Source organism: Charadrius vociferus, unplaced genomic scaffold, assembly GCF_000708025.1.
Source record: "Charadrius vociferus isolate BGI_N301 unplaced genomic scaffold, ASM70802v2 scaffold280, whole genome shotgun sequence".
Taxonomy (NCBI): domain Eukaryota; kingdom Metazoa; phylum Chordata; class Aves; order Charadriiformes; family Charadriidae; genus Charadrius; species Charadrius vociferus.
The window spans coordinates 817,219-842,216 of NW_009646340.1; the positions used below are offsets into that span (position 1 = coordinate 817,219).

The 24,998-nt window shown below is 35.8% G+C and overlaps 1 protein-coding gene across 1 annotated transcript in view; it reads left to right on the forward strand.

Moving 5' to 3' along the window:
* The window catches only part of ZMYND8 (zinc finger, MYND-type containing 8), a 53,657-nt gene that overhangs the window by 21,779 nt on the left and 6,880 nt on the right, over window positions 1-24,998 (forward strand). The window contains exons 3-15 of the mRNA XM_009887846.1: window positions 2,108-2,256; window positions 6,664-6,882; window positions 7,754-7,867; window positions 9,625-9,717; window positions 10,881-10,968; window positions 11,635-11,690; window positions 12,780-12,857; window positions 13,739-13,854; window positions 15,970-16,451; window positions 18,699-18,839; window positions 19,763-19,915; window positions 20,768-21,271; window positions 23,033-23,407. Coding sequence (XP_009886148.1) covers window positions 2,108-2,256; window positions 6,664-6,882; window positions 7,754-7,867; window positions 9,625-9,717; window positions 10,881-10,968; window positions 11,635-11,690; window positions 12,780-12,857; window positions 13,739-13,854; window positions 15,970-16,451; window positions 18,699-18,839; window positions 19,763-19,915; window positions 20,768-21,271; window positions 23,033-23,407 — 2,568 coding nt within the window. The remainder of the gene's footprint in view (window positions 1-2,107; window positions 2,257-6,663; window positions 6,883-7,753; window positions 7,868-9,624; window positions 9,718-10,880; window positions 10,969-11,634; window positions 11,691-12,779; window positions 12,858-13,738; window positions 13,855-15,969; window positions 16,452-18,698; window positions 18,840-19,762; window positions 19,916-20,767; window positions 21,272-23,032; window positions 23,408-24,998) is intronic.

Genomic DNA, 24,998 nt, shown 5'->3' on the forward strand with positions numbered 1-24,998 from the left:
TTAGCATATATGCAAGCATTCCAAGGTTAACATCAAGATTACATCATATGTATCACTCCTATTTTTACATCAGTATTGTTTGCCCTTTTTTCATGACAGAAAAAAGTCATTTGTTCATAGTCAGTTCATGCTCAACTATTGTTCAAAATGCTTTTTTCTATTTAGAAAAAAGTGCATAGGTGGTTAATCTTTATCTCCATTTGTGCAAATCATTCTTGTACCCAATTTTTATTTCTCCTTATTAACTAATCTCTATTAGAAATCTAATCCATTTTTTTATTGTGCCATAGACTGTTTAAGATTTGTACAATGTAACAAGTTACCTTACTTTTGAATGGTATTCAGTGTAAATTTTCACTTTGACAGGGCATTATTCTGAATACAGTTTTAAGCTAAACTATGTTTTACTAGCAGCATTTCTCCTTCTTACCTACCTGTTCCTGTCCAGAATAACTGCTTTGCTGAGTGCATTACAAGCATTTTTTACAAGGGTTTCTATGGTTGTAGAAAGAAACTGGTCAGAAAAAAAGGTATTTTTAGACAGGTTTTATTCCTCAGTTGTTCAGTGTGCAGCCACAAAACATTTGCACTAGCACATGTGATTAGGGGATTGAAAATATGGGAATAACTTTGGGGAGGGTTCAGTTGTTTCTCTATAATATAGATGACTTCTGATCCCTATGGTTTTATCTATAATTTTGTTTTGTTGCATGCATTAAAAGCTTAAGGGAAAATTAAACATGTTAAACCAACTCTGAACTTTCACTTGCATTTTGTCAGGATTGTTTCACTGTTCTGTGAGTGTTCTATTACAGCTGATTGCATGCTTGTTTCTTCTGAAAAATGGTAGTAAGTTCTTTGTACTTGAGCTGAGTGTTCCATATTCATTAGGAATTATTTGAAATTTTGTTCGAGAAAATGAAGTTGCAAATGCTCTTATTTTTACCTAGGCTATTTCTGATGAGCTTGTCAGTGATCTTTTGAGGTGTATTGACCCTTTTAAAGCTGTAAATAATTCCTTCTGAAAATTCTAATGAATTTACTTGGTCACAAAACAGTGACCAAGTTAAAAAAAAAAAAATTAATTAAAAATCTTTGAAGAATTCATATAATTTAGCATAATTGGAGGAGTGAAGCAGACTTTAAGTTCATTGTTATAGATACTAATTTGATAGAGCTATGTCTCAGTTTCCTTCTAATTTTTTTAATATTTTTGTGCAAGTTTCATAAAAGGCAGTTCAGAGCAACCAGGGCTATGTAAGTTGCTAGTGTGGTGAGTTTACACTAGGATGATAATCCATGAGCAACTGAGACACAGGCACATGCTCCCTGCTGCCAGCTTTGTTACTTGGAATAGTAACTTCAGGCATAGATGGAAGCTGTGACTTATCAAATTGCTCTTGTAATCTGCTTGATTGAATGTGAGAGCTCTGACTGTGAGAGGCACTGAAAAGTTATGTCACTTTCTGTTTGTTGGTCTATCTTGCTGTCAAAAGTTACTACTTAACTGGAAGTCTTGACTTAATTTTGTCTTTTAATGGTTCAATTTAGCAGGTACTACAAATGACTAAGTATTTGAGGTAGCATATTTATTTTCAGACTATAGGACAATTTCATTTTTCATTTGACATATTTCAATAAGTTTATTTAAATATGAGAAACAAATGATGAGGACTGACTTTCCTCTTACTACGTTTTAACTTTTGTTGCTTTTGTTCCTAAATTACGTGAGTGAAGCTGCCAGGAATTGCTACTGTTGTTCCTCTGCTTTTAAAGTGTATGACATAAATTAACATAGTATTCTGCTAAACTACAGAAATAATTGTTATACTTTAAAAGATGCTGAAATTTGACAGGAGATGAATGGCCAGAATGCTGTGGGAAAAGAAAAAAAAATATTTAGTGTTAATATAAATCACTATATTGAGAATTCACTTAACAGTGGCATTACTTAGCAAGTCTATGCTTCCAGTTTTGTCAGTGACTGGGTGAAAGACAATTAAGAATTTTCATTCTATTGAGTAAAAGAGTGTGAATGGCAAATCATAACTTTGTATGTTTTTCATCGATATACGCTCTTCAACCATATTGTTTGTATCTGTTACAGATCCTGGCTCTGCCGAACGCACAGCACAAAAAAGGAAATTTCCCAGCCCTCCACATTCCTCTAATGGCCACTCACCACAAGATGCATCAACAAGTCCTATAAAAAAGAAAAAGAAACCTGGTCTATTGAATAGTAATAATAAAGAGCAGGTAAGAGAAGTCACTGTATTGTTACGCTAGAATATGAAACAATGAAGGATGTAGAGCCAGCTGATCAAGAGCTCTCTTCTCTCTAGAAAGCTCGATTTTTGTACTGTAAGAAGAGGATGTTAATTTTTGAATGCAGAGGGCGTAGGAGTTGGCATTGTAAGTTGGATTTGGATGTTCTTTTATTTATGTTTTACATCTGTATGAGAAAGACCACCTGTCCAGTTTTTTGATTTCGTAAAACTAATAAAATGCATAACCAGTAAGTGCAATTTTGAATAAAAGGGTTATGAAGGGGTATAATAACAATGATAGATGTTATTAATTAAGGACATTAAAAGGAAATAAATGTTCAGTGGCATGATATCCTAGATTAAGAAAGTTATGTTAGTAGAAGTTGCTCATCTGCTTTCACTCCCACTGCCAATTATTAACAAAAATCCAGCTCCTTCCTCGGTACTCTGCAGATTCCCTCCCCTTCCTTTAAATTACTGGGCAGCATACATTCCTACCAAACTAGTTAAATCAAAGGATCACGCTGACAAGTGCTTTTCAGTCTTCATGTTTGAAATCTTATTTTCAGTGTCTTCTGAATACTGAATTTATAGCATTTGTTGTAGTTCTTGGAAGAACTTGACTCCAGAAGACTTTAACAATTTCTGATTCATTGTGTGATGCGTGTAAAAGAATTATATGAATTGTATTGAATAGCAAATGCTGTAAAGCACCTGCATCATCTTGGAGGAGATTACGTGAAAGCAGTCTTTAGCCTCACTGAAAGTATTTCTCATCTAATTTAATAATGACATGCCTGTGTATTTTTCAAAGTGCTCTTGTGTGTTAGTGCATTTTACTGGGATTATATAAAGACAGGATTAAGTTCCCGAGGATTTAAAGCACTTTTTCCTGGTGTAACATCATCCACATTAAATATTATACTGGTACAATGGCACTGGTTAAGAAAGAAAATGAAATTCCTAACCACTGCAGTTGTCCTGGAACAAAGACTGTCAATAAATCAGGCCTTGCCAGACAACAGTCTTACAGTGTCAAGCATGTTTTATTTAAAGATAATTGGGAGGTCTAGTAATAGCATGTGGAGGCATGTTTGTACTAGTTTAATGTGGCCAGTGTGGCTTTTACTGAGCTTCAATGCAGGCTGTATAAATTCCTTTACATCCTGGAGTTTTACTGAAGAGATGTTGCTCCGCTGAGGTCTGAGCTTCTAACTGTGCAGTGTAGAGAGAATCTTTCATACAGTGGAATTGAATCTTAGGGTAGTAATTTTCACATTTTGTTCATGCATTTAAAAATACATGTGAGAACACAATTGCAGTTGTTGAACTTGATACATTCCCCTTGGTAAATCCTTTTCTGTTTTCCAGGTATCTCAGACCTGAAATATTACAGGGTAGAATAAAGTTGTATATCTAATGACGAAGCAATCAGACTTGCTTATTTTGCTGTATTTGTTACAAGATAGCAAGAAAATATCATCTGTTTAGTTTCATTTAGCTTTTACAAGTTGTTTTTAATTTAATATTGTCTTGCATGTCAAATTTGAAATGGGCATGCCTGAAGATGATTGTTTCTAAAGTAGGTGCAAAACTCTGCTCTGTATGGTAGCAGGAGTTGTTAAAGGTTCTTTTACTGCTGAACAGATGAGAGCTAAGCATACAGTTACTTGTTTTGCTCTCAGATTAAGTTTCAAGTGTAATGCAGCTGATAGCTGTGGTTCTGATTGGCTCATAAATCCATTTTCAAGGTATGACAACATCACTGGAATCCTCCAACTTAATATTATACATTACGAAGTGTTTTGTAATAGTTGAGTATTTCAAGATACTGTTACTAAAGTTATAGTTGCGTAAAGCTTCGTATTACATGTTGTAGATGCAGTAACAAATCTTCAGAATGATGCCAGCAGGTATTTACAGTGTTGAAATATAAGCAAAGAATTATGGAATTGTAGAATGTAGCTAAGGCAGGTTAAAAAATCAGGAACTTCTGACACTTAATCGGTTATAATGTAATTGAAGTTGTCAGCTTGTTTTACTACTAATTGAAGCTAAATATAAATAGTGATCTTTTTCTCCCCAAAACAGCACTACAATACTGTTGTTTTCTTCAGTTTTCTACGTCACTCTACAGGTCTTAATAACTTTATTAAAGACTTTAAAACAAGCTACCAGCTATTTGAGTTGTGAAACAGTTGAGAAAACAAAGGTTTTCTTTCATAACTGTTGAATTTTAAACTCTTAAAATATTTTACTCTGATTAGAACAAGTGAAAAGGTCCTTTGATGCAGTTGAATACTTCATTTTTCAGTCCTTTAGTTTTGTTCTTTGGGTCTTCTTTGAGTCTCAGAACCTTTTTTTTTTTTTGTTCTTAGACTTGTCTTAGAAAAAATAAGGTGATAGATGTCTGAAAGATATAAGCATCCTCTAACAGAAAATTAATTCCTCTCATGCTTTAGCAAAAATGGACTTCTCTTCAGTTTGGATGTTATGAGCTAATTTCTGTGGACTACTTTCACAGGTTTTATATTTGTCTTAAAGCAGTATCTTTGATTCTTAGGAAGCTAGTGTGGACATACTGCTTATACCCACTTCAAAGTCAGAATATGTATTAAATTCTTCTGGTAATTTCCTTTATCTGCAGTGGGGAAATGCCCCATAGCTGCATCTCCATGTATACACTATTGAGATTTTGGTCTCGCAGCTGTGGTGCATATAGCTGCATACAAAACATGTTTCTGCACTGTAAATCGCAACTTTCCCTTCTTCACTCTGGGTTTCCTTATGCCTTTGTATCTGTTTGAATGATTGTAGTAGTAGTACATTTGAAATGTAGTTAAGGCCTTATGCTGTCCCTCTTATTCCACAGGATGCCATAGAACCTTCCTTCTGAAAGTCTTGTCATGTGATATGATTAAATACATACGTAGAGAGTGCAGCAAATAGCATTTTGCCCATTGCCGTGGTGGGAACAAAGTATCTTTTTAGTAGCTGTATGGTCTGTACTTTGGTGTATCTTTTGAGATATAACATCTTCAGTTTGGTTGTCACTTCTGCATCATCTAATTTGACTTTGAAGATCCTCTATTCATACAAATAATTAGACCTTATCCTTTGTAACTTTAGAAGTCTAGAAAAATCATGGTCCGAGCTGGCATGCTGGTTGTTTCTGGTGACGTTAATTTATACCCTGTGTGACTAATTTTGTACAGGATGCTGCAAAGGTATGGAACGTGCATATGGTTGCACTGTTCCATGCGTCACATGGGCATGTGACAGCTCAAGGGTCTAAGAACTTGCAATGTGTAAATGGTGTAGGACGCATGCAAAATTACCTGAGAACCAAACAAAATAGTTCTGCAAACTACAAGCAGCCATTTGCATAGTTACAAGCAATGTCATGAGCAAATGGTTTTACATCAAACAAATAAATCAAGGTAAATAAACTACCTAAAACTCAAGATTGTTTGCCTCCATGCCCTCCTCAGCAAACCACCGCTATAATTAACACCAAACAGAAAACTTAAGTTCCCTTGTCCTTGTTTTCCAATAAATGTTAGCAGCTCTTCAAAGCCAATCTAACAAACTTTAGGTATCTGAGGACCCATTTTAGCCGTCCTAGGCTCTTCACTTCTTGTGTTTTGGCATCAGCTGTATCATCTCTGGGCTGTCTGGGGCTCAAGTGGAAGACTAGTTCATGAAATTTACAAAGTTAACTGTTAACTGTTTTCTAGTGCAGGCAAACCAGTGGAGACTGAGAGCCTTAAATTCTGATACACATTTAAATGGTGGATTAAATCTCTCCCTGTGTTCCTGCTCCTGTAGCAGAAGTGGCTGTTCAGGATGTGAATTTGCGCCTTTGTCATCCTACTCTACAGTTTGCCTTATTAATCAAAATCAGTGCTGGCTTGCTTCATTGTACAAAGTTGTGAACTGCTGCAACTTAGGACAGATTTGCATGGTGTTCAACTTTTTGTTTCAGGACTAACTCCTTCAGTTGTCCCAGGTTTAGCCATCACTAAATATCTCAGTATTTAGCTTGCACAGCCCCATGGAATTCTGAGTTTAGAGGACCTAATAGCTTCTATACAAGTAATTTTTTCTTGAAGATAAAAGTGTTTACTGACTTTTCTTGGATTCCATGTCTTGCACTCTATGCCCTCACTTGCCACGAAAATTTATTTTCAGTCTTGAGTGTAAACTGGCATTTGACATCTGAATAAGAAGTAAAACTCTTCATGAATGATTTTGTGCAATGAGTAAGATACTGTGCTTGCATAAATGTTAATCAAACTCTGTAAACTGCTGTTTGCTTATATATTATGAATATTATTATTTGAAAAAATGCAAATTTGTTTTGAAACCAAACCTGTTTTTCTTGCCTACATTTCAGTCAGAACTAAGACATGGTCCGTTTTACTATATGAAGCAGCCACTCACCACAGACCCTGTTGATGTTGTACCGCAGGATGGACGGAATGATTTCTATTGCTGGGTTTGTCATCGGGAAGGCCAAGTCCTCTGCTGTGAACTCTGTCCTCGGGTTTATCATGCTAAGTGTCTGAAACTGACAGCGGAACCAGAGGGGGATTGGTTTTGCCCAGAATGTGAGGTTAGTTTAAGGAGTGGCTTTCTCGTTTGTGAGATATAAGCAGCTTTTTTGTGTTCTGAAATGTTTCTGGTTTGTTCCTATATTGCCTCTTGGTAAAGGTGCCAGAAAAGTTAGCACAGAAGAGGAGGCATCCATTGCTGCTTCACCACTTTTTCTGTGTGTACCTGGATTGCGTTTGCCTTCTTACCATGAGTCTTCAACTTCCTTTGTGTTTCCATCTGTAGAGAAGGCACCGTTTCAAAGCGTGATCTCTTCATCAGGCACCTCTAATTCTGAAAACATTCCACAGTTTTGACTAGTTTAACTTGTGCTGCTTCTAGTGGGCTGATCAGCTTTGCAACAGTGCAGAAAAAAATTGCACTGTAGGGTCTACATAACAAGTGGGTATTTTATTACTTTTTTTTTTTTCTGCAGGGCTGGGGAAGAATTTAATCATTCCTGTCCAGTGATTCCTGGGGGGGGAATAGTTAGCATCAAACTATCTTTAATGAAAGTAAATTGGCTTATTGGATGTTTTCCTTTGGTCATTTGGTGTTAGAGCCCAGGTGACCTCACTTATTCACACTGCTGTGAATCTGTATTGTACTTGGGAATTTTATATATTCATACATTCACTTTGCGTGATCTTGAAGATGATGGATAATGTTCTCGTCTTTTCCTTTTTTTCCTTTTTTTCTTTTTTTTTTTAATTAACATAACCAGAACAAAAAACAAGTAAAACAAGCATCTGAAGTACTTATACTACATCATCAGAAATATTTTGTTTCTTAGAAGATAGTTGTTATCTTCCATTTCAATGCTAGAATGTTTCAGTGGAGAAGAATTTACCTAGAAATGTTTGCTAATAAAATGTTTTAATCTTAACTTTTAGAAAATCACAGTTGCAGAATGCATTGAAACACAGAGTAAAGCTATGACAATGCTCACCATTGAACAGCTATCATATTTACTGAAGTTTGCACTACAGAAAATGAAACAGCCAGGGGTAAGGAAGATTTTTTTTTTTTTTTTTTAATGCTTGGATCATATGTTTGTCCTAATCATGAGTTTTGCTTCCTTTTGTGGGTTATGAACCTAGCTTATTTTATCATATGTATGTGACAGCTTCTGTGCTGTCTGCCAGCTGGCTAGTACAGAGAGATCAGTTTAGGCTGTATATACTGTTTTGGAGTGCATTTAAAATGTAGTTCCTTAATGTAACTTCTGGACGTAGTTTCAGTAGGTGTAGCAAAAATATAATCTGGCTTTCCAGTGGGATGTGGTGACTTCTCACGTGCCGAAAGTGAACAATGCTGTCTCTGAGATACAAGGGGAATGGGGAGACGTGATCTCTTACATAGTTACATGGGTAGGAACCCTAGGCACAGAAACTGTTACATTTTTGATTGTACTTGTTGAAAACCTAGCTTCTGTCTGTTAGTAGAAATTGTTCTTACCAGAAGAGTTAGTTGTATAATATACTTCTAAAACAGTGAAGTAATTTTCATAAGTGTGGTGAAAACCTGTGCCATTAACATTCATGCAATATAAGGCTGCTGTTCTATGAATTTAATCACGGAGGTAAAGTACTGGTTTTCCTCCAACATGTACCTATCTCTGTGTGTGTGTCTGTCTTAAACTCACTTCTCAAAATCACCATGCCTCAAAATTTCAGCTATTCCAGTCACTCATTCTTGCTTCTAAGTTTCAACAGTTCTGGTCAGTTGTTCTTCACCATGCGAGCATTGCCTAGTTTTCACATGTGTGAAGAAAACGGTAAATTAAAATATTATGTGATGAATTACCAAGGGTTGTCTTAACTCCTGTTGCCTTTTGTTCCTGTACCTAAGTTAGAGCAAGGAGAGTGTCTCCATGCCTGCATTGTTGTAGTAAAATATACTGGGAAAAACAGATGTGCAGAATCAAGGGCTCTCTGTAACTGATCTCTCTATAAGTATTTTATCAGAACAATAGTGGCAATTTCTGAGAAGGTTACTCTTAAGTACTGACAGATTTTGGCTTTTGGAATTGTTTTACTCTGGAGTGGTAAGTACTAGCCTATTAGATGGAGCTATTAGAAGCTTTAAGTGCTGCTTTTCAGAAGCAAGTGTCAGTGTTTGGTTATATTGAATTCAAAGTGTTCTGAAAATGTGCTTAGAAAGCTAATGTTTAATGAATGCTATTGAGATATTTTGCCTGTTGGGCATTTTACTAATAACCTGTTGTTTTGTTACCTGAGTACCTTAATTGGTTGTGTTCAAAGAATTGTAGTCCCTCCACATTAGCAGATAAAATGTAGAGTGCCACTGATAAAAGTTTGAATGTGTTTGCATTGCCAAGCCGCCATTGTTTTGAGAGTTATGATTCTGATGAGAGTCTGAAAAAGTATTTGTGGGTCTAGTGAGTCAGAAATTTATTAAGTATCTTTATTCTGCTGAAAACTCTTCATTGAGCCTCGTCCCATACTCCCCACCAAAAAAACTCTACTGTAAATAACAGTACGTTTTACAAAACCCCTAATTTTTGCAATTCATTACTTCCAGCATATGAAAAATCAGTTAAATGAGACCTTTTTGTTCCTTTTGTTCTGCCAGTACTTTATTACTTCACAAAATTCTGTAATTACCTTTAAAGAATTTTCTTTGACGTCACAGTTGGAAGCAATATTAGAAAAAGAATGACTACTGTGTTACTGATGAAACTGTCAGTGTTGATAAGCAGTGTGATTTTTTTAATATTTTTTTTTTTATTTTTTCCTAACAGACAGAGCCATTTCAAAAGCCAGTTTCACTGGATCAACACCCAGATTATGCAGAATATATCTTTCATCCAATGGACCTTTGTACACTCGAGAAGGTTTGTATGAAGCTAAGGGAGAAAAGTTCCTTGAGTTTGATTGCTGTAGTTAAGATTTCTGGAGTGTTTGATGGGACGGGGATAGAGGTTGCTTGAAATTATTTACATGCTTTTTTTTCGTTATTATAAATGCCAGTTCAGTTTATAGCATAAAAACAATCATATGCCAATGGAACAAGTCCACTGTTTTGTCTGAACCAGTAACAAATGCTCAGGAAAAAAAGTATAAAGAAGGCAAGCATATACTAATGACTTCCTCCTATATAAATTCATCTAATTCCAGGAATGATCCTGTGGGGAGACTTCATTAACCAGAGTTTGCATTTGGTCATTGTGTTTTTAAGCTATTAATGGATCACTGGTCCATGAAGTTGTTACCATTTGAGTGTATATATCTAGGGGTCATTCCAGACAGAGTCTTTTACTGATCATTCAACCTATAGTGTAATCCACTGCACCTGACGTGTGGAAGAAGAAAGAAACAGTCAAGAGATGGATGATGGGACTTTCATTCTCAGTTCAATAATAATTTAAAGGTTTCAAATCCTGAAGTTCTCTGTTCTCTGCTGCTTAATGAAGACTGAAGCATTGCAGAGCTTTGTTCTGCTAGGACCTGGTGAAGACACAGCAAGTTTTCGTTCTCCATGTCCTTACAGTGGAGGTCGATGTTTTTATGGTATAAAGGTGTAACAAATCCACATGACTGATTTTATTTAATCTCATTGCTTTACCCAGTGGGTAGACTGGAATATCAAACATACTGTCTTATGTACTATGACCAATATTTTTTTCTGGGTCTTGTAAAAATTAAAAAATAATGCTGTGGAGTGATAATATGTCAGTAGAAGAAATCAAGGGCTCAGTTTTATGAAGAGGCATTGAACAGAACACTGTTTCAGTAAATGAATACTTTTTTTTTTTGAAATGTTGAAGATGCTGATCTAAATTCATCATTTAGAGTTAATTTAGACAGTTCATACATTTTCAGGTCAGTCAAAAGACCCTGAATTTGACAGATTTTTAAGTATTTAGAATCATAATTCTTACAGTAAATACAGTCAGTTTTATTGATTGTATAACTGATAGAAAACAATGTTCAGGAAGAAGCTGTCACTTTTTACTCATTTCTATTTCCTGATATATTCTTAATTTTTTCTTTACAGAATGTTAAAAAGAAAATGTATGGTTGCACTGAAGCATTTTTGGCTGATGCCAAATGGATTTTGCACAACTGCATTATTTACAATGGGGGTGAGTATTAGTATGTACTTATGTCCTAAAATATGAAGCTTTGAAATGGTGTAAGTCATAAGAGCAATTTGTAGACTTCTAGTTGGCAAACGCTGAAACTACCTTCCTGTTAAAGACCATAGTGCCTAAACTCAGCAGATTTTTTAAACAACTGCCATACATAAAATTGTGGGACCAAACACAAACTGTGCTTATTCCACCTTAAAAAAAAAAAACAACACAAACAAACAAACAAAAAAACCCAACAAATAATTTGGAATCACAGAAATAGTTTGGGTTGGAAGGCACCTTAAAGATCATCTGGTTCTAACCCCTATCAACTGTTTCGAACCCCCAAGTTGCTTTAGCATTTTGCATTGTGCAGCACTTTATAGGAGACTTAATTGAGGAGATGATACAGCATGTGCCTCGCTGAGTGTATCAGTCCTGAAAAGGCTGCAATAGGCTTCAAAAAGGAACATTTGGAGTTGTTACTACGTTACCTTAAGAAGAAAAGTGCCTACCTTCTGCTTTTGAAAGCATGTAGTTTATACATGCATGTTTTAAATCATCTCTTTAGATGTTCTCTTTTGTCTTTAATGTTAACTTTTAAATCTAAACCATGTTGATTTTATCAGAATTCTAGCATAACAATTTTTTGGTTAAAGCATTTTATTTTTTCCTCAGGAAATCACAAATTGACACAAACAGCAAAAGTCATCATCAAAATCTGTGAGCATGAGGTATTTGTGCCCCAATTAGCTTAATTGTTTTGTATTTTTAAAGTGTTCCATTTCATGTATTCATGGGTGAAATAATATGTTTTCTAATGTGTGTTTTGCATAGCTATAGTTTTTGTAGGATTTTTTTATGTGTAGACATGGATATCCATGGCCTACGGAATGATTTTTTGGCAAGGGTATTGCTCATTTGTCTTCCATTAGGATGTTCACTTTCTATAATTAAGACTTGTGGGGGGAAGAAAGTGGACATAGGGATTTTGCATAAAGACACTTATCTTCTAAATGAATATTTGAAGTTGGAAAAATAGACCCTCATCTTCTGATTCATAGATGCGTTTTTGGTGGCTCTTTTGCTGTAGTATGAAATTCCTCTGAGTAAAAGCAAAAATGACTGCATGCATTCCTAACTGATTATTTGCACTGATTTTATTTCGGTGGCAATCCATAATGTTTAATATCACAAAAACTTGCTATTCTAAATTTCATATATTTGAAATTTCATTGATATAAATTACCTGATGACCTGACCCTTAGTATTTATGGAATTGCTTTCTCAATCCCCAGGTTGACACAGTGATATCCATGACCCACATAAATTCTGAGAATTTATCAATTATTAATAGAACAAAAAATATATATAACCTGGGCCTTATATTCTAACTAGTTTATATAATATAAGGAGTAAAATATTTTAGTTTTGGTTCTGCATAAATTATGAAATTAAATGCCTGATTTAGGTTATATTTTTGCCACTGGAAGAAATTATGATAAATAATGCTTTATCACCAGAATAAATACAACATCAAACAAAGGATTTTTTTTTTTACTGAAATAAATGACAGTAGTGTACAATTTGAAGAGGGATATAAAAATGTGACTGATTTATTAACTGGAATGCAAATGTTACAGGGGTAGAAAAAGATGGATGTCTATCAAAACAGTGTTGATTTCACAGCAAGTAAATGTTAATTTATGACCGCAAATTTGTGTGAAAATGATGCTAGCAAACTAGACAGGCTAACAGAATAACACTGTTCACACTTTGGACTCTGTTTAAGCTCCCCAATAACTGTTTGCTTTTCTTTTCAGATGAATGAAATTGAAGTATGTCCGGAATGTTACTTAGCTGCTTGCCAAAAACGAGAAAATTGGTTTTGTGAGCCTTGTGTAAGTTAAGGATTATGGTAGTCTAGCTAACACATGAAACTAGCAGTTCTGATTTGACTGTTGCTGGCTATCCTCCCATTGTTCTAAACACGGCGGTTTCTGAGTCAAGGAAGGCTGCTGTAGTTTACCAAGTAGCTTGTGCTTGCTCATCATGCTCTTTGTGAAGTCAGACTGTCTCAAGGTGTTTAGCTGTAAGATTGCATGCTTTCACAAAAGGATTGGTTCCGTCAGAAATAACTGTAAAGGTGTCAGCAACTAGATCGCAACTTCTCTATCCTCAAATATGGTGTCTGCTCCTGGGTCATCTGTGCTTGCATGCAGTACTGGCACTCGGAGTAAGATTTCTGAAATTTGAATGTCTCTTTCTGTAGGTGTGGATCTGAGAATTTAGACTTGGTTTTTCTTTCATGACCTATTAATAAGTTGTCTGGTTTTGTTTAATACTGCACCAAATTTGGGAAGACTCCTTAAGAGCCTTAAATAGAAGTGTATAATCTATCGAGTTCTCTTGGACTTAAGTGAAAAATAGACAATTTGAAAGACTGGCCCTAGCCTAACTTATGTTATGCTACGTATTTGGAGGGGACTAATAAAAACCAAATTCATTAAAAAGTGCAATTATGATGTGTTTAATTGAGATGCTTAAGGTTTTATGTTGTTTTTGTTTTTTTAAAATTTTTTAACTAGTTTGTTCTCTCAGGATTTATTATGTATAGATCAGGTATACAGTTAAGTGGAATCTTGTGTTTGGCAAGTGCTTTGTGCGTGTTGGGTCTTTATTGAATCTAAGTAACACATACAATTAAAAAATAATAATGTTGTCAGATTTGAATGTAATACTGCTTGTGTCTTCTTACTTTGTATTTTGCCTCTTCCTCTAGAGCAATCCCCACCCTTTGGTCTGGGCTAAACTCAAGGGCTTTCCATTCTGGCCTGCTAAAGCACTGAGGGATAAAGATGGGCAAGTTGATGCCCGTTTCTTTGGCCAACACGACAGGTGGGAATGTAACCAAAGGATGTCTTTGGCTGTACTTACAAAGTTCTTGTTGCAATTTTGTGCTCTTAGAGTTTTTGGATCCTGTCTTTTGAACCTCGACACTAATAAACTGTATAATATTGTAGCATAGTGGTGCAGAGTCTACTTGGAGGTTAGTAACAAGTGGTGTCCCTCAGGGGTCAGTACTGGGCCCAGTCTTGTTCAACATATTCATCCATGATCTGGATGAAGGGATAGAGTGTACCATCAGCAAGTTTGCTGATGACACAAAACTGGGAGGAGTGGCTGACACGCCAGAAGGCTGTGCTGCCTTACAGCGTGACCTTGCCAGGCTGGAGAGTTGGGCAGAAAGAAACCTTATGAAGTTCAACAAGGGTAAGTGTAGGGTACTGCACCTGGGGAGGAATAACCCCGTGCACCAGTACAGGTTGGGGGCTGACCTCCTGGAGAGCAGCTCTGTGGAGAGGGACCTGGGAGTTCTGGTGGACAACAGGATGACCATGAGCCAGCAATGTGCCCTGGCGGCCAAGAAGGCGAATGGCATCCTGGGGTGCATCAAGAAGAGTGTGGCCAGCAGGGCGAGGGAGGTCATCCTCCCCCTCTACTCTGCCCTGGTGAGGCCGCATCTGGAGTACTGCATCCAGTTCTGGGCTCCCCAGTTCAAGAAGGACAGGGAACTGCTGGAGAGGGTCCAGCAAAGGGCAACGAAGATGATTAGGGGATTGGAACATCTCTCCTATGGAGAAAGGCTTAGGGACATGGGTCTCTTTAGTCTAGAGAAAAGAAGATTGAGGGGGGATCTTATTAATACTTACAAATACTTAACGGGAGGATGCCAGGGGGATGGCAACAGTCTTTTTTCAGTGGCGCCCAGTGATAGGACGAGGGGTAATGGGCATAAACTTGAACATAGGAAGTTCCATCTTAACATGAGAAGGAACTTCTTTACTTTGAGGGTAGTGGAGCACTGGCACAGGCTGCCCAGAGAGGTGGTGGAGTCTCCCACTCTGGCGACATTCAAAACCCGCCTGGACGCTGTCCTGTGCAACGTGCTGTAGGTGACCCTGCTCTGGCGGGGGGGTTGGACTAGATGATCTCCAGAGGTCCCTTCCAACCCTGACCATTCTGTGATTCTGTGATATACAGTTGTAGTTTCTTACATGACGTCTGTAGAATATAAGTTGTGTTTGTAAGATGAATACACATATATAATCCCAGTGGGCATGCAAGTTAATTCCTGTGTCTGGTTTTGTGTTGCAGAGAACTGTAGTTCTTAAGGGTGGAAAAGGCCAATAAAGTTGTTCATGTGGTCTAAACACTATGGGAATAAACACACAATTGTAGATTTAAAAAATATAGAAAATATAATCTGCGTTGAAGATGCCAGTTTTACTCTGAAAGGACTTAAATTTTCTGTACTTGTGAACCCTCTGCTTCGATGGAGAGAGCCATGATGAATACAAGTTGATTTATCATGAATTGAAAATAAAAATCTATACAGTTATAAAAACATGTACTGTAAAAAAAATGTATAGGGGCATGAAATAATTAAGTCAAAGTTTCTGGAATTTTAGTATCATGGAAGGCATAGTTTTAGTCTGCCTGATTTCATGATAAGTAAAATCTGTCCAATACTTGTTGATAGAACTTTTCCTGGCATTGAGGAGTTTGGTCACCCTGACGTGGGGTGTAAAATAGAATATTAAGCTTTTAAGAATGTGTTTGTGAAGTCTTTTTTTCCTGACCTGCTTTTTATGTTTTTCTGCTAACTATGATGGATGGAAAGACTGTTTAGTAGTGGTTGTCTTACAGTTACATAGAGCGTTCTTATTAGGAATATTTTGTCCTATTTGACCAATGTTTATTCATGTTTTATGTTACTGGGTAGAGTAAAATAAGCTAGTGATAATCTAAGACATGCAATTCACTTACCTACCAAAACTAAGCACTAAACTATTAAAAGAAGAAGGTAGAGAAGGTCCTTTGAAATCATCTGAGGTATACATATCTTTATGATTGGGCTAAAATAAGTTATATGTGCACAAAAGTTGCCAATGCCAATCCACAGTGTGAAATGTAGTTATATTATCTTTTATTTTTCTGTTTTATGTGTAGGGCCTGGGTTCCAATAAATAATTGCTACCTCATGTCTAAAGAAATTCCTTTTTCTGTGAAAAAGACTAAAAGCATCTTCAATAGTGCAATGCAAGAAATGGAGGTTTATGTTGATAACATTCGTAGAAAATTTGGAGTATTTAATTACGCACCTTTCCGGACACCATATACTCCCAACAATCAATACCAAATGTTATTAGACCCTGCAAACCCAACTGCTGGAACTGCAAAGACAGACAAACAAGAGAAAATCAAACTGAACTTTGATATGACAGCATCGCCCAAGATTCTAATGAGCAAGTCTATGCTGAGCAGTAGTACTGGTCGTAGGATTTCATTGACAGATATGCCACGGTCACCAATGAGTACAAACTCATCAGTTCACACTGGATCTGATGTTGAACAGGACGCAGAGAAAAAAGCAACTTCCAGTCATTTTAGTGCCAGTGAAGAATCCATGGACTTTATTGAGAAAAATACAGGTAAACAAAGGGGGGAGGGGGGAATGTGTACAGGACTTTGCATTTGGTTGGTGCACTAGTTTTATTCCATATACTTTTTAAAGACAGCCTGCATTATGATTCATTTTATGAAGAAATTTGGGGGGGGGGTGGGGGAGGGTTTAACTTTCAGTCTCACAGGTAAGAAATAACAGTCATTTCTGATGCATTGAGAAGGAATAAATAACCTTGAAAAGTGACCAAAACCCTTCAGTTTCAATAGCAGGAAATAGTTGTAAGTATCAAAATGAATGGACAGTAGAAGTAAATACTTAGAATTATCACGATTAAGACATAGTCTATTTAAAATTTGATAGTTCTTTTTCAAGGCAATTAGCTTCATTTGTGTGTTCCCAACTAAGTAGGTAAAATACGATAAAACTACAGTTCTATAGGCAGAGTGGGTAAAGAGAAAGGAGTGTAGAAAACAGAATTTGGACTTCTCAGACTTACATGTAGTCAAAGACCACACGCTAGCTAATTTTGTGGTGTTCAAGCAAACTACTTTATGTTAGTTTTTGTCATCTGTAAAGTTCATCACTACCTGAAAAAAATGATGCAGTATATTAATTAACGTATTTTAAAACTGTTTCTTGTGTAGAAAACTAAATCAGTATGTTCCATTGGAGTTTTTAGATAAAAGGCTGTTATTGATTTGTTTGTTATAATCTTATTCTTTCTAGCCAATAAAAGCTAGGCTGTGAAGCTGCCTTTGGGTACAAAAATCTCTTGTCATATGATCCTGTCCATCTTAAGAAAGTGATGACAAAGTAACTGCATGAATTTAAATATGTGAAAATACTTGGATTTTTCAGTTGAGTAACAGGTCAAAAGAAATAATTTATTTTATACATAAACTATCATATATATTTGTGTGTGTACAGCTTTTATACGTAAGGTGTAGTAAAAGGTACTGTTTTGTGTCAAAATATAGAGCTTTTATTATACTTACTATTATTCCTCTGTAGTAGTGGAGGTAATCATGGAAAGTCACATTAAATCATTTTTGTGAGATAAAAGAAAATGACGGGTGTTATTGTATTACTCTGGGTTCTTCATTATCGTAGCAAATCAGGGGAACTGTTCCTCAGGCCTTACTATTGTTTATCCTGGTGCATAGAAATGCTGGATTGGTCTTAACAGCAGTTAAACTAGAATATTCAGTTTCCCACCTGGCATTTCTACCTGTATATTGTTACAAATGTTAACTTTTGTAATATTTACTTTATGTATAAACTTAGCTGTCCTGTTACCAGAATCTGCGTGTTTCAATCAAATGTAAATGAAATTACTTGTTTGCTGTAAAAAATAATCCTAGTAGTATGACTATACTATCCTTAGACAAGAACATTTTTATTTGGATGCCTCTGTTGTGTATTTTGAGTGATGTGTAGAAAATAACTGGGAAACAGTTACTGAAACAGCAGATGTTGCTACTGTTTAGGAATCTGAAAACATATAGACAATCATGGATGTACTAGGGAAGAAAAAGTGTCCAGTAGAGAGTTTAGGATGACATTTTCAGGGCATTAAGCAGAGACATTTAATAGACAGAAATTAGTCCTTTTTTTCTCTTTTTAGGTAATGGCCTGCAGATGCTTCCCTTTCTAGACTGGTTGGTTGTTTCTAGAAGTTTGTTTCTGAAACATTATTTCATGGAGATTTTAAAGGCTCAGGGCATAGGATTTTGCTGAAACTCTGTATTATATTATAATATTCTGTTACCTTATCGGAGATGTTTGGTCACCGATCTCCAGCTGTTCTGATTCAATTTAATTGTACTGATTGTACAATTGATTAAATTTAATGAAACTGATTGTACTTTTGATTCTCTAAGTGTAGCTAGAAAATGGGGTAAGAGGGTTTTCTACGTTTACTTACATGGATTAAAATAGATAGCAAGTTAGAATGTTGGAATTTTTTAACATCTAAAATAACCAAATCTTGAAAGCTAGAAACTTTGTCATTGCAAACAGAGTGGTTTTGAGGGTAAGCACACATTTGACCCAACTATATGGCTGCAATAAAATTATTTTCCTTACAATTTCTTTCTTTATTAAACTAAAATTAAAGGGATATTTGTAATTTACAATGGAAGTATAACAGTGTAGAAATTATGAAACAAAAATCCTTTCCCTTCTTGTGTAGGTTTAAAAGCCATTTTGTCCCAGTGAATATGGCTTTGTAGTGATTATTTTTAAATCTGTCTTTAATTTTGTACTTTTTCAGCTTCTCCAGCACCAACAAGAACGGGTCAAGCAGGGAGCTTATCAGGCAGCCCCAAACCTTTCTCTCCCCAAGCATCAACGCCAATTTCTGCTAAGCAAGAAAGAACTTCCACTCCAGGAAGCATTCTGAATCTTAATCTTGGTTAGTCTTGGGCTTTGAAAATCTAATACTGTTATAGCTGAACAAATTACAGTGATGTCAATGCATAATATGAACAAACTTGCTTGTATGTGGCTCTGAATGAACAAAGGGCTTTAAATGAGGCACGTGTGTAATTATTGTTTCATCAAATATGCTGGGTTGTTTTTTTTTTTAATAAATGGAAATTCCTGTTGTTGTTTCTTCTTGTTGATGAAAGGAAGTAGTTAAAGGATGATTTTTTTTTTTTAGTTGAATTGTACAAATGAATATTTCTAAACAGTAGGTAAGTTTCTAAAGGTTCTAACTACATGAATATTGCTGCTCTTCAACTCTCAGTCTCTCAAGTGAATTGCTGGCAAGGTTTTCTTGTGGTCTTTAGGATTTAGGATTTACTAGGGCTTCTCTCTTGCTGACTTCACATGACCTCCTCACTGACCATCCCTCTCTAGGGAGATAGATGGATGAAAGGAATTAGCAGATGTCTTGAAACTCTCTAGAAATAAATTTTGGGATTCTGGAATTTTGAAAGATGATAAGTACTAAGTTGGTAAAATAGTTCTGAAAGCCAAACAGATGTAAATCAGTTTCCTCAGTCATACTTTGTTCCTGTGAGTATTCTGATTCAGTTCTGGCTACTTTTTACCTCCACATGATAATACATGGAGAAACAGGATTCTGCCCCTTGGTGTTAGCCAAGTTAGTTAGTATATGGCACTGGCTCTTTTGATCCTACCCTGAGCCAGTTCAAGGAGCTAAACTGGCCAAATTTAATTCTTCTCTCTGTTCCTTCCCACTTCTTCATGTTTCCTTCCTCCTCCCCCAGACAAGCAACTAACTACAGAGCAGTAAAATTTCTTTTATCTGGACAATGATCTCTTTTCTTTTTGTAAAATATTTTTCTTAGTTCCTTTTTCTTTTTCTAGATCGTAGCAAAGCTGAGATGGATCTGAAAGAGTTGAGTGAGTCAGTCCAACAGCAGACCACTCCTGTGCAACTCATTTCACCAAAACGACAGATACGTAGTAGGTTCCAGCTTAATCTTGACAAGACAATAGAGAGTTGTAAAGCACAACTTGGTAAGTATATATCAGAGGACAATGGACATCTGAAGGATACACTTGAAGAAATTTTGAATTGGAGTTTAAAAGAAGTTTTCAAATAGTAAAACCTTAAATATTTTATGCATTAAAACAAGGGTAGAGGATATTTGAACTCTTTGAGGCAAGTAGAATGCACTGAACTAGTTTAATTTAAAGTACAGTGAGACCTGATGTTTCAAATTTTTGTCAAAAAGCTTTCATCTTTTAATCTATCTTTGTACCATTCTGATGTAGATAGTCTGACAGAATTAGTCTTACTATTTGCTTTGTAAAATGAAAACTTCAAGGACTGTACTTAACTTATGTTGGTTGCACAAATTAGTATATCCAGTCACACAGGAGCTAAATACTGTTAGAAGCCTAAGTGTTGTCTAGGACTTAATTAAGACTTTTTAAGCCCTAAAAAAAATAGATATTCTCCTCGTAAAACTTATGCAGTCTAAAATTGATTCTGCAAATGTGCATGCAGGTAATCAGGTGAATAGTGTTACTGATTTCAAGGTGGTTTCTTATGGACAAAAATAGTTCCTCATTGTATTTGCCATCATTGGTCCTAAGTTGAACAAAACAGCTTGCAGGTTGTGGGGAAAAAAGCGGTGAAAGGAGGGTCATTGAATGAAATAAAAGTACGAATTGGAATATGTGGAAGGTAATTCTTACACATTCTGATATTGAGATAGGGCACTAAGGGAAGTGTTTATAGCTTAAGGACTGACAGTTAAGATAATAGTATGTATACACTTTGTTTCAGTGTATAGAGTATTTTTTTTTTGGTAATGTCAGTCAGTCTTATGTCAGCATGGAATGTACTTTCCTCCCCACAATTAGGAATAAATGAAATATCTGAAGCTGTTTATACTGCAGTAGAACACAGTGACTCTGAAGATTCTGAAAAATCAGACACCAGTGACAGTGAATATAGTGATGAGGATCAGAAATCAAAGAATGATCAAGAAGATGGAGAGGACAAGGAAGGTACAAGAAGTGACAAAGAATCATTGAGCTTGAAAAAAAAAACTAAGCCCCCAGCACAGAATGAAGACAAGGAGGAACTTAAAAGCACAAGTCCTGAAGTGGAGAAGACAGATGACCCCATCAAAGAAAAGGCAATTACAGACACTGAAAAAGAATTTTCTGAAAAGGGAAAAAGTTTACAGCATCCTGCAAAAGAAAAACTGAAAGGTAAAGATGAAACGGACTCTCCAACTGTGCATCTAGGTCTGGACTCCGATTCTGAGAGTGAACTTGTCATCGATCTAGGAGATGATCATTGTGGCCGTGAAGGAAGGAAAACCAAGAAAGAATCTAAAGAACCTCCTCCTAAACATGATGGTAGGATGAAATTCTTTCCTTCATTTTTCTCTTCTGTACTGTAGGGCTGTTATCAAAGCCAGAGTTGTTAGCTTTATTTTTGCATGAAGATGTTAAAAATACCTGTAGTAAAACAATTTTTTGAATGATTTTTCTTTCTTTTTGACTATGAAAAAAGTTTTCAGTCCCCATTACAGTTTCTCATTTAAATAAATTATGTTTAATTGAATTTCCTTTCAGCAACATAGAACTGTGAATATCCATAATATTTGTTCTGTCATAAATTTAGAATCTGTTTTGCAATTTTTATGACTTTCAGTTGAATCTTTACATTTCCGTAGGTTTCCCAAAATAGCAGGTATAGAAGTTGGACCTTAGCAAACATACTAATTGCATAACATCCCATTGAAATCAATGTAAATGCTCTCACTAATAATCAAAAGAACAGCTAAATCACATGATTTGTCCTTGAGATTGCTTTCCCCTTTTAACACCACATAGAAACACTGTCTCAATTAAAGAGTAAAGTACTTTTGCTAAGCGTGTTCTGATGTTAGCCTTTTGACAAAACAAAATAGAAAACCAGACTTAAATGGTTATATTGAAAAATACTTTATTCTTCATATAACTTTATCTTCTTGTCTGTATTTTATAGCGTGTTGGCTCAATCATTTTATTTAAACCAATGTTACCAGTCAATTTACTGAGCATACTTTAGAAGACAACTTAATGTTTCTGACTTTTGAATCTTAAAATGGAATTTTGTTGATAAATATTATTATGAGATAATCAAGAAAATAGGCTTATTAACCAAAAACGGAATTGTAATTTTGGGGAGGTTTATATTGAATGATTCTTGTTTAATTTAAAAATTTATTGAGCAAGGCAGCTTTATGAATTTCAAAACCACTGATTCATGTATTACTAGTGGCCTAAACCAGTGATGGTTGAAATAATAAGTAATCTTAAAATTTTACTTTGCTATAGAGTCAAAAGAATGATACATATTCTGAGTGAACATAAAAGTGGATTTAAATATTCATAGAGACCTATATTAATATTTTCTAGACGTAATATGTGTCCTGTCCATTATTCCAAGGCTCCTACCTGTTCTGGTGGCTATCAGATACTCAAATGCCTTGGTCCGGAAAAAGGATCTGATGTGTGCAGATCTGAAGGTCTTTGCCCCCTTTCCAGAAACCTGTCAGTGCAGCAGCTTTCTTTCAGCCATGTTTTTCCTGGCCAGTTCCTAAATCAATCTGATATGTGGAACAGTCAACTATAAACTCTGGAAGATTTTCAAGTAAACATAGATATCTTAAATACATTGTATGTTTGGTTGTCAGTGCCAGTTCACCTTTCTTTAGAAGGTTTTAGTGTGCTATTCCTTCAGTTTTTGTTCAGTTGTTGTTCCTTTTGAAAGTATTTTTCTCCTGAAAAAAATAGGGATGACGGGTGTAAGTCGTAACCCAGAAACAACCTAACAGATGCTAACCTCTCATGTATCTTCCAAAGGAGGTCAGGCTGGTTTTCTGGGTTTTGTACTTTCTGTTTTGTTTTACTTAATGGCTAGTGCTTCTGAATTGCTACCAATTTCAGCTAGACTGAAATGAGTTTACTTGTAGAATATTGAAATGAGGTACTTGTAGAATATCAATTGCCTTTTGAGGAAAATAATTAAAAGTAGACAGGAAGGTGCATATGGCTTTTCCAAAAGTTAGCTTAAAATTATGAATCAGATATGTTGGTAAAAAGCTGGCGTTACATTTTATGTTTGTTTAGTTGTAGGTAAAACTCCACCTTCCTCCAGTGCAAGCACCCAGCCTCTACCAGAAACTCCAGTACTTACCCGCTCTGCAGCCCAGACTCCACCAGCTGGTGTAACAGCAACTACTAGTGCTTCTTCTACTGTTAGTGCTCCATCTGCAGCCACTGGAAGCCCTGTGAAAAAGCAGAGGCCTCTGCTGCCGAAGGAAACTGCCCCTGCTGTGCAGCGTGTAGTGTGGAATTCTTCAAATAAATTTCAGACATCTTCTCAGAAATGGCACATGCAGAAGGTGCAGAGACAGCAGCAACAGCAGCAGAGCCAGCAGTCTCAGTCACAGCAACCTCAGTCCTCTCAAGGGACAAGATATCAGACAAGACAAGCAGTTAAAGGTATACACTTTCTAACTCAATGTGCCTGTGATGCCATAATTCCCCAGTAGTGATCTCAGTGCTCCAAGGCTGCCCAACCAGGAGTTCTTCCATATAAACAAAATCTCAAAAGTGTGGTTCTACTCTGATAAGTGACTTTAAAATACAACAACATACTCACGATACCTGCTCTTTCTGGTGTGTATTTAGAGTCGTGTCTCCTTATTTTAATGACAAAAAGTTTGTGTGTGTATCTGTATAAATATTTTTGCTATTCTTAGCCATCACAGATTTGGGAGAGTGAACTGAATTATTTTCTGGATTATATGATAAAACCATTAACTCGATTCCACTTGCATGATTACCACTGTCACCTCAATATCTACAAACTGGATCCAGTTTTATCTGACAAGAAGCTGATCTGTGCGGTTTTTCGTAGAGTATAATTTGATAACAATTAAATTACCCAGGCTGCATGTGTCTTGAAATCCCTGTTGCTTAACTCTTAACAAGATTTTGATGCTAGTTTACTGACCAAACAGCCATGGCATTTTAGAATTTTTCCATAACTGTTTTCTTACCAGCCCTTTGGCCAGAGGTTTTGCTAGTAGTAGGCATGGGGTAGTATAAGCCTATGTTTCTATTGCTTCAATTCACACATCAGCAAGTTTATGCAAATGTAGTTTTACTTGTAATTTCAAGTTAATAAACTGAAGTATTTATTTATATTCTTCATTCTGCTAACAGTGCTGGCAAGCCAGTAATTTCTAACAGAAGAGAGGTTTAGCTAATGGGTGACATACAAACGTTTACCAGAGGCATGTTTCTCTGGTCTCAAACTGCTTTTTTGACTGTCATTTAGGAAGTGTTGAAGAAGCAGTATCTCTCTATTTGTAGGCTGCACAAATTTGATACAGAAATATTCATTGAGAATAAATGTGAAACTTGGTGAAGTGTTATTTTTAATAGAGTCACAGTTAATATGAGAGCTTAATAATATTGAATGAACTTTAAAAGTTCAGCCTATGAGTTTGTTTTATCAATATGTTAACTATTGAGTGCATGATGTGGTAGAAATAAAAAAAACCCTGAAAACTATAAAATCTGTAGATCTCATATACTGAATTGGCATAAAAAAATATAGTACATACAGATAAATCAGATAACTTTTTTCAGTAATTCCTGTTTTGAGGATAGTGGCAATGAAGATATCTTTTACAATATGAATCATTAAAAATAGATTGAAAAGTACTGTCCTTTAAAAAAAAAAAAAAAAAAAAAAAAAAAGGTGAAGGTCTTTGCATTTAGACTTGTACTCTTGTTTTTTAATTACCCATTGCTTAAGATTATTTGAAATACTGACCAAAGATGAGAAATCTTTTCTTACCCTGTTTGAGTTAACACTATGAATAGCTTCTTTGCTTTAATGAGTTAATGTTGCATTCTTTGCTCTGCAGCAAACCAAAGGCTAATGTTGATCTGGATGTATTTGTATTAAACACACCACAACACTAGTAATTATCAGTAGCATTAATAAAAAAAAGAATGGGAATAACACCAGGAGGTATTACTAAAGTAGGCTTTCTTCAACAGTGACTCACTAAACCTTGTT